The sequence below is a fragment of the Augochlora pura genome, chromosome 10, assembly GCF_028453695.1.
Source record: "Augochlora pura isolate Apur16 chromosome 10, APUR_v2.2.1, whole genome shotgun sequence".
Classification (NCBI taxonomy): Eukaryota; Metazoa; Arthropoda; class Insecta; order Hymenoptera; family Halictidae; genus Augochlora; species Augochlora pura.
In genome coordinates this window covers 5,178,149-5,188,639 of record NC_135781.1, presented here as the reverse complement: position 1 = coordinate 5,188,639, position 10,491 = coordinate 5,178,149, and the positions used below count along the sequence as shown (strand labels likewise).

Here is a 10,491-nt window from a genome sequence, read left to right as displayed (position 1 = left end):
GAAGTACCCTGCCGGCAGGGCCATGCTAGGAATGAAACAATGCCGGAAGAGCGTCGCCAGACCGAGCAGCAAGTCGACGCCGAACTTAAAGAAAGGAAGTTCGTGCGAGGCGCTACTGAAATCGCAGAAATGCGAGATCGAGGATTACTTGGAGGATTACATCAGCAGCGCGGAGCAAAATTTTAAGAACGACGCGCCGAGGCCCAAGGACACTTTCTCGTCCACGGACGACATGGCGGAGATAATAAAGAAACTGAATGTACAGCCATTCGATATGTTCGACGTGACGGACGACGAGGATACTTTGTTGGAGACTGTAAAAGGCGGCAAGAACGTCAAGGAAGAGAGAACGCAAACGCAGACGCACGAGAAAGCCGAGAGAGCCGAGAACGTGCGAGTTTCGGAGGATCTTCGCGAGGAGTTGCCCTCGCAGGAAAACAATAAGACGCGATGTTCCGACAGCTCGATTCAAGCAGGGACTCAGGCTGGAAGGATAATCAATCCGTTCATGGAGATGAGCTTGCAATCGCTGAACGTTGATCTGCCTGAAACTGTTCTGTCCCGCGTGTTGAAGTCCGAGTATCTGCTGAAAGATGTGTCGTTGAAGCCTATGTAGAGCGAAGCGTTAATAGGACTAGGTACAAGTTGAATGTGAAATATTTTTGGAAATAATGGTTGCCTCGAAGTTCCGCGAAAATCCCATTAAATAGGACGGAGCATCGATCGATTGGGCCGGGTGCGTTTATCGATCCTCGCACGTAGTAACTCTAGCTCGAGATACAGTCCGGGATCGTATTTCTGCTTCACGGAAATGCAACTGACATGTACCTGATAAGCGTGTGTAATTAAGCTGATTGACGCGTCGTTTATGGCAGCGTCTATAGCCACGAATTGTCGTTTCGGCGTGCAATCATCTTGCCAAAACCGTAAATTCATTCGAACGCGGCGCAGACGCGCGCCGTTTAAATACATTTCGGAGATCTGTTCCCATTTCTGTGACTCGATTATTTATTATTAAAACTTGCCTTTCGTCGGTATTTTTCAGAGACGATTTACTCGACAATTAACCGAATAATCGGGGTTTATTTCCCTGCTCCACGATTTTTTACACTTCCACGCTGATTACAACTTCTTTGAAAAATGCTTGCAAAAGTAGGAAAAGTTATTATTTATCGTGTCACTGCGTTTATTATAACGATCAAAAGATTGATAACAGTCGACTGAAATAATTTCGAATTCGTAGATTCTGTTAGAAATCTTTGTAAAGAGTGTGGTATCGACGTTACAGTGCAAGGGGTAGTTGTTGGTGCAATAATTTGTAATTATTGTCTACGAAAACCTACCTTGTATATATTTATCGTTTCGGCCTGGCGGCGATTCTCCACGTCGAATACGGCGCTGGGATCCAACGGAGGGGGAAAACAGTCCCGAGGGAAGAAGAACTCTGGTCTGGGTTTATTTAATTTTTACTTACAAAAATACCTCTTTATTGTAAATGGATCGTCGACGATAGTTACACGGAAAGACAGTTATCCATCCACAGAGAAGCGCTGGGGGATCCCGACAATCTCAACGGCGAGGAAGTATCTCGAGTTTCATACTTAATGAGTTTTTTTGCGTTTTTTTTTTTTTGTATCTTTTATATCGTTTTTTTTTCTTTTGAATTAACACTCATCATGCTTGGCAGCTTTATATTCGTTAAATTGGTATTGTTATTTTATTATTTATTTTTTTTTTTAACTTTTTTCGGTTTCTTATCGCTTTTCTCGTTTACGTGCGTGCGTATACCGTAATCATCGTTCTCGTTCTTTTATTTTTTTTTGTTATAAATATTCCGTTTCGCAATTTTTCTCGTTTTTTTTTGTCGTTTCGCAGTTCGATATTTGATTAACACTTAGACAGTGATAGTGAAGTCTTTGGGCGATTTCGAGAGCGAGTTAGAAGGAAAACCCGTCCTCTTCCTGTGGAGCTTCAGCTTCATGTCGATGTCGCATTCGGCCTCGCTGGTCTCGTGCGCGTCCGTGAAACCTGTCGGCGGCTTCAGTTCCAACGTAGACAGCTCGCTGCCCCAGTCCTCTTCCCGTCTTGCAAGCCTGAACGAACCGGGCTCCTCCAGCAGGCACAACGACTCCACGGATTTCCTTGGGCTCGGCTCTTTCACCAGCCTGTCGCAGGAACCAGGCCTCGCCGGCCGGCTCGGCGACGCTCCCCTTGAGTAACAATGCATCCCGGATTCCGAGAGCTTCATCACGGGCCGCAAGATACCCGGCACGCGACCGTCTATCCCCATGTCGGGCGTTGCTCCATGATTCCTGCAAGTTCGACATACCGGTCCCATCAGCCACCCCGTCAATCGATTCCCTCGCCCGCTTCCTATCTAGGTCAGGGATCCGACCATTCACCCTCCCCGCGCTCATTCTTACTAGACTAACAAGCCGGCTCCGCCAGATATCATTTTAAAAAATTAAACATCCGACGTAGAGTAACTCACTCTCTATTAACTGATACAAACGTCTTTTGTCCAGAAAAATTTAATATTCGTTAGAAAAATAGAGATCGCCGTAAAGTCCCTCCGAAAATGGTGTTAAACATTTCCGTGCACTCTTTGGGGTTGTCTACAATTGTTTGCTACATAATTGGAATAAATTGTTACGTGAGAGCATTTCGATTTCTGTCCAAAATCTTACAATTCGTCCGCGCTGTGTGTCGTCTAGAAGATTTCTTGAAATAAGTCAATGGATTCTTGTTAATATTCTTATTCCTAAAGTAATTTAGAATCATTATTAACACTTTATTACTAGGCAAATTATATTGCAGACTGTTCAACAGATTTTGTGCGCCGTCTGTTCAAAATAAGAGCCAAATAAAAGCCTAGTTTCTATAATTTCAATAACATAAAGATAAGATGGGTTCAATAATTTATATCATTCTTTTAGTCTTTTACTGTTTCAATATCCATCTACTAATTCTGTTATAAATGCAATTCCAACAGGAAAGCGCGAACTATGTGCTGAATTTTAATCAGCCTATATTTATACCTGGTCTTCGTATTGAAAATGTCTATGTTACACGGTGGAGGGTACAAATTTTTGCAAACGAGTTTGCCGCCGGATCGACTGCGGATGGATCGGTCGATTTCGACGGTCGATAAATCATTTCGATAAGCATTATTATTCGAACAAGTTCATGAGTCCTCGCTCCTGTAGCTTTTGGAGTTGAAAGCTTTTGTGAACGGGCGGCTCGCGCTATGTTCGGAGTTTAATATAAATGCAAATGCCGGATATATCGCGTGTAACCAAAAGATGGAAAAGTAAATCAAGAAAAACGCGTTCGTCATGGTAGACGTTACGGGGATGAAAACTGATATGGCTGGCTAAGGGATGCTCGAACGTTGTAATCTTCTGAATTATGTACAATTGAAATGTGACAAAAAGTTTAATCGTAATCTGACAAAGAGACAAGTGAATTGTAAATTTCTAGGAAAAATAGTTGTTGCCAACATTAATTGCTAGTTATGGAAGCTAAATAGATGTTTAATGAGTTATAAAACATTGTAACCGTATTTTTAGTATTTACTACTTTGTAGTTACTGCATGGATACCAAGTATAAATATTCTTTTTACTTTATTTTTCGATATTAGCAGTATTTGATTATTCTATTCAGTTTGAAATGATTAATTTCAATTTTTACACGTTTAACTAATCGGTCTCATATTTATCATTTTGAGGTTGCTGAATTTATAAATATTTTCTCATAGAAAATTGAATTTTCTTAGCATACATTACAATAAAATTGACGAAATGTCCACATAAATGCAGTCTTTGCATCGTTGTAAATAGACTGCGGATTTTATGCATTCCTGACAAAAATAGATAAATAAAATATAGAATATTGAATATGTTAGAAATGCCTCAGAATATTATTACATTATTTTTAATATACTGAGACTATTAAAAGAATAAATATATTTTTATTTAACTTCTTTTCTGTACAATTTGTATCTTTCACAAAGATCCGTAATCTTTTCATTGTTACAAAGCAACACACGTTAATTACTCTTAAAAAATTTTAATAAATCGAAACACATCGATACTTATGGACTCTTTCTCCATTTTTGTTATAAATGCATGGAATTCGCAGTCCAGTTACAATTGATCCGCATCGGTAGACCCCGATGGATTCGCTGTCTGCTTCGACAGCGAGCCGACAGTCTGCTTACCTTTGCTTCTCGAGCCTCGGGAAGGTCTTCCTCTCAGAAATTGGTGACGGTTCGGTTGATGTACTCGATTCGTTCGTGTGGTACATCACATCTGGAAGGTGCACGCGAGACGTTGATGCGAGAAAGGTGAGTCGTTAGTGGCGACCGGATGCTGTTAAGGCTGTTGGCGGCGTCGACATAGAAAATCGAATACTAACTTACTATGATGAACCTGCTTCGGGACCAGGGCCAGTAGCTGCTTCCTCTGGCCGATCGAGTTTTTCGACGCCGGCCGGGAGTCGTCCTGGTGGTTCGAGGACTCCGTGCGGCTGCTGTTGCCGACGTCCGTCTCGGTGTCCGAGCCCAGGGTGTCGTACTCTTCCGATTCGGATTTGAAGGACTTCAGTTTGCGACGCGCACGGCCGCGAACCTTCGTGTACTGGTCCATGTCGCACTGAAACGTTTATGAGTCAGGAACACGTGGCTCTATGCGGTTTTGCGACTACTCCGGTACCAGAGACAGAAACAACGAGGCGGGAAGTCCCCTCGGTCTATCAAAGTCTTTCATGGTTGATTCAAGTAATTGTAATTTAGTAAATTATTTTACGCGGATACTAATATTGAGTTATTTATGCAATTCAGTCAAGAAGATTCATTTCTAAGGGATTTTCTGATCAAGTAGCCTTTTTCAAAATTCAGTAATAATAAATAAAATCTTTAGACTGGCTTAGTAACTTCTCGCGTGAGAACAATAGAATATAATCGAGTAAAATACTAAGACAGTTTAATTAAGTATATTCGATAAATTAATTTCACTAATTTTGACACTTCTGTATCATTTACGTTTTTAATAATAAATAGCAACTAGTTCAACCTAATACAGTTTTAATTAAAATATATCCTCATTTACGCAATTTGATTCACTAATTGTAATTATAATACTGTGGAAATTACATTTTTGCCAATAACAATATCACGTTAAGTTTTTCCTAAATCCCTGAATTGTGTTCTATCACGCACTATTAGACTGTTAAATACCAAAATAAGAACAAATATTAATAAGTTTACAGATTTTTGTTCCTATTTTTACAAGAAAGTAATTCGATCTTAAAAAGATTTTTAATATTTGTTAATTAATCGCCGATTGCGATTTCATCTCATCGAAAAAACTATATCAGGAAGCGAACGTTCAGTCAAATTAGATTATGGATGAAACGCTCGATAACACGGCCAGGAAAAAAACATTTTGCACAGCGAGGTTTAAACCCGCTATCTTGACAGGCGGAACGGTTTCGGTGAAAAATCGGATTATCGAAAAATTCCGAAAATACCTGAGGTACTCTGTCTGGTTATCGAGGTGTATATTAGGCTATCTCCAAACCGCCTAATCGAAGATTCCAGTTCGAATAAATTGAAAGAATGCGTTTAACGAGACGAATTCATTTCCAGATCTGGAGCACCGTTCCTAAAACCCGTGACATTCAGATTTGAAAACGCAAATAGTCGAACGAAAAAAAGAAAAATCCTAATAAAATATTCTCACATAAATCGAATTATTTACCGGAAACAAAATCGAAAATCTCTTTTATAAATATACTATACTGTGGATTTTCATGAAAAATAAAAACTGTCTACATCAATTGCTACAAATAGAAATAGCTTTTCTTTCTCATAATAATTATAATAGATTCAAGATAGACATATTTAAATTCTTTCCCAATCTTCTTACTATTTCAAGTGACAATAATTCAATGTTGTCAGAACTGCATAAAATCCGCGGTCTTGTAATCATATTTCACCGAAGGCACGTTAAACCATTTCCTCGCCAAGACTTAAAAGATCAACTATTATTATGAACTCGTAAAATCCGCTTAGTAGAATAGAATTCTTCTCCGTTGTCTGTTTTCAATTTAGTTCGCGAGCACTTTCGTCCACGGTTTTCTACGAAACATTGATAGACCGATTTTCGCCGGGCGTCACAGACCAGATGGAACGTCGAGGGGGGGATGCTAATACCTGATTGCTTTGCAGCATCGTTTCGCTACGTTCGTAGTAGAACGCCGGTCGTATCGGATTCGCCGAGAGATTTTCCTGCTCGGACAGATTGAAGGTGGCGTACGGATAAATGTCTTCGGAATATTCGGGAATTCTTTCCAGCGCGCTCACCTCGCGACAGGGCGACTGCTGGCCGGGTTTCCTCACCGTCGCATAGTACTGTTCCCTTTGCTCCATGTTGTGTTTGTTCTCTAGTGCGGCCTGCGTTTGCGAGTTCGGATCGTTCGCTCGACCGGTCCGTTCTGCATCTGCAAACATGCCGGAATGGTTTCTAAAGACGGAAGGAGCAGCAATCTATGTCGGAATTAAATCGGCCATTTCGGTTATCCATTAATTGCTGGGTAAACTGTGTCACCAATATAGGAGTGAGGTGGAATTATAGTAACTCTCGTTTGCTTATCATAATTAATAAGGAGTGTCATCGTTTATTAGTATACAAGTTATTTAATTCAATTCTGAGATATATTTAAACGACGAAGTTTCAAGGAAAAGGGCTTTTAATCTTTCATTTTCCAAATAATAATTTGACTTTCGAAAATGGTGAGATATTATTTCCACTAGATTTTGTACTAATGTATATTTAATTCACCGTACATTTAATGATATGTCAGTATCACATTAATCAAATAATACTGTTTAGTATGAAATAATATCCCTAAATCATATTTCTTTTAAACGTCTCAGTATTAAATTAGAACAGCCACCTAATTAATCGTCATTCAGCAATTAAATAAACTGATACACTATAAGAACAATGAAACGATTAATAAATCTACATGAAATATCTTCAGAATTATGCTTGACAAAATAGGTGAACGAAAGAGAAAATTGTTGTGAGCATCACGAATTATTGTGAAAATGGTTCACCATTCAAAGGTTAATTCAAGGGACGAAAATAATTGTCGAAACAATTTCACTGACATTAATTTCTTTTTCAAATTAATTTTCACTCGTATATTGTTGCAGTTAGTTTTAGTTATTTTATTAGCTTTAGTTATTATACTAGCCTTCCGCAATTGCTATATCATTTAATTTTATCATATACTGTATATCATTATAATTCGCTTATATTTATTATTATTCATCGCGTTAGCAACGTTTCTTAATTTTTCTTTTTCAACTTCTTCGATCTATCAAATTTGTCCAAACTGTACAGGATTAATAGATTTCGAACCGGTTTCCCGAACGTTCGAGCCCCGACGTGATTCTGGACAGTGTTATTCGGAGAATTTCACCGCGTGTCCCGCGTTCACAATTGGTTACGAGAATCTGGACGTACGTGCAAAGGTATGCCATCCGTCCAAGCGGCGACTTAACACGGACAATTTACTCGAAACAGTCTCGTAATTACAATAACCAAGCAACCGTGCTGCATTATCTCGTAACAGGTACCACAAATTACGTAAAACGAATCTTGAATACGTCCCGTTCCGTAAAACATTCTTATAGGGTTGTGAATTTCACGCATCCACGATGAACATGGACAAGCGTCGTTCAACCCCTTGCGCTACGATTCTTTTCAGCACTTATTTATCCTTATTATTTTTAATAAAAATAAATTTTTGTTACTTTTATTGCCTTTATGTACTTTTGTTTCTAAACTATGATAACAGAAGAATTTATTTTTATTTCGACGTAGAAGAAATTAATAACACGGAATCTGTATCGCGAGATTTTATTAAAATCAGCAAAGAGGAAATGAATATTCTATTTCTTTTCCATTCTGTATACTCGATCTATTCTACATAAAAATTCGCGATCCGATTGCTATTATTTTTCTTCGTTCCTATTACTATTAAAATCGAGCCTGTCAACTATTTTCGAATTCTCCCTTCGCCCTTCACCGCCGGAGTCTTCGCAACCCGCCCGGATGTGGACATTCGATAAATCAGGTCAACGATGTTGCGGCCGCAGCACGCGTTATGTTTATCTCGTCGGTGGATCGTTGAGAATTAGAACGTTCGTAACTCCGGCTGAGAACGGACCCTCAACAACGAACAAACATCCTTGTAAAACAAACACGGGAACAAACAGCCGCGACGAACGACGCCGTGGCCCTCCTCCCGAGGAATAGAGAGGTCTCGGGTTCGACGATTCCGCGAGAAAACGGAATCGGCGAAAAGCATCCGAGGGGGGCCACCACCGAAGAGAGCCCGGCGAGCGTAAATGTTTGTCGGTCGTGTCATTCTCCGCGTACCATCGGATTCCGACCGAGCGTGCCGCTCCCTGTTAACGTCGACGGCGCGTTGCATAATTGCGCGCGGAGTCCCGTCGACCCGTTGACGGAGCTTTTAATTAATCGAATTTCGCCGGGGGTTTGATACATCGGCTACGCGCTCGTCGCGGACGGAAACGGCTCGCCGGGGATAAAAAAGCCGCGCGTTCCGGCGCGCCGAGCGGAAAGAGGGACCGGAGAAGAAAGGGGGGGGGGTGGCGGTGAAGAACGGAAGGAGGACGGGAGATCGAACGGCGAGTATCAATTTTCTCTCTTTGAGAGGGGTCCCCGGTTGTTTACCTTGAATTTTTATGGTCGGGGCCGCGTTTTGGGACGAGTTTAGGTTATGTTGACCTTCGCGAGGCGATGGCTAGGTCAATTTTCATCCGAGATAGTTGTACCGTTCATTTAATTATCCTAGTGAAAACGTCTTTTTTTTTAGTACGCGTTAAGAACTCCACTCGTTAACTGTTGGTTAATTAAACTGGGTCTGTCTTGACCCGAATTATTTATGTGTCAGTGTTTGCTGAATTAGCGAGGAGAAAATAATTTTAGAAACTTCTTCTCTCCGTGAAGACGTAATTATGTCTAAGAATATATTACATGCTAATTAAAATATTTATAAATCAATTCTTCTAATGAAGTTAACATGTCTGCCTTCTTTTCACCCATTTACAGTACTAATACAATATCGTCGTTCCTAGCAAAAAGTTACTACAAACATGACACTTAATAAATTTAACTGTAAATCTGGCGAAAAAATTATTTTTTGATACAGGAAATTGGTTTTGGGTAAAATATGGCCTGTTTAATCGTTCTACGATTAAAAGCGATAGAGAAATTTAAGAAGACGCGTCCCGCACTGAAATATAAACAATTACGAAATAACGTCGAATGTCTTGTTCTTTCGTCCAGCACCGTACATCCGTCGCTGAGCGGAAAGGGATTGGCAATGAAAGGGGTCGGAAAAGAAGGATAAGGGTAGCTCGAATGGCGGGTATCAATTTTCTCCCTGCCCCCCTCCCCGCCCCTCGAGCGGGGGGGGGGGGGGATATCACGCTCACCGAAGGCTCTCCCGACGGCAGTCCTCGTAATTGGAGTACAATCCTGCGACGTTTAGCTACTCAATAACGACAAGTAGCACGAAGCGCGGTGCCGTCACGCCCTTCTGGCTTAATGCAAATTGCCGTTGCCGGTGAAATCCTATCTACACGCCCGGAACGTCGGCGACACGTCGTCGGTTCGTAGGCGGGGGGCTTCGATCAACCGTTTAGACTTGTCCCGCTGAATTTCGACCGCGATCGATCGCCCGTGCGTGTGCTCGCCCGGCTGATCGATCCCTACGACTCGCTAACTTTGACCGTGTTCGCGTCAACTGTCTCGGCTGCGCTCTCCGTGTACCCTTGTACCTAGAACTGCCCTCGTGTCCGGCGCAGGCTTAACACGGTACACGCGCTCTGACAGCTAGAACCGTTCCTCGAGATAAAGAAAATTTCGCGGAAAATTTTGCGGACGCGATTCGTCTCGCTTGTTCGGAGAGTTTCGCAATGGCTTTTAATCTGGTAACGGCTGCTCGCTGGTCCTCGAGAGGACGCCGGTCTGGGGAGCGTTAAAACGGTGTCTGGGATTTGTAGATAAGTTCGAAGCGAGAATGGGCTTAGGTTATGTCAGTTCGGACATCGTTGTTCAAGCTATGAGAAATTGGATTGAAAAGTTCGATGAATGCGTCCAGTACTGATTTTTTTCGAGTTCTGAAGCTAGATTCTCCAGGTTATTATTTATGTGATAATTGTTAATACTAGCAACGATGTAATTCATTTCGTCCTGCGGTTATTTTCTGTGTTACCAAACCTTTGTGGTATAGCAATGATACGGGAGGTTTCATAGATAATCCGTTGAATAGTCATTACCAGTACTTCATTTACCGGAAGCTTATTATATTAATTAAAATATTATATTGTATTAATTGCATTACGTTAATTGATGTAATACGGATCAAATGTCAATTAAAATAATAATAAC

At 41.0% G+C, this 10,491-nt stretch overlaps 1 protein-coding gene across 1 annotated transcript in view; it reads right to left on the bottom strand.

The window, feature by feature from the left end:
* Window positions 1–1,467: 1,467 nt before the first annotated feature.
* LOC144475820 (cell adhesion molecule Dscam2) overlaps window positions 1,468–10,491 on the bottom strand; it is a 309,344-nt gene continuing 300,320 nt past the window's right edge. The window contains exons 25-28 of the mRNA XM_078192123.1: window positions 6,216–6,502; window positions 4,422–4,653; window positions 4,221–4,311; window positions 1,468–2,312 (exon numbers count right to left, since the gene is read on the bottom strand). Of these exons, the coding sequence (XP_078048249.1) occupies window positions 1,895–2,312; window positions 4,221–4,311; window positions 4,422–4,653; window positions 6,216–6,502 (1,028 nt within the window). The 3' untranslated portion in view covers window positions 1,468–1,894. The remainder of the gene's footprint in view (window positions 2,313–4,220; window positions 4,312–4,421; window positions 4,654–6,215; window positions 6,503–10,491) is intronic.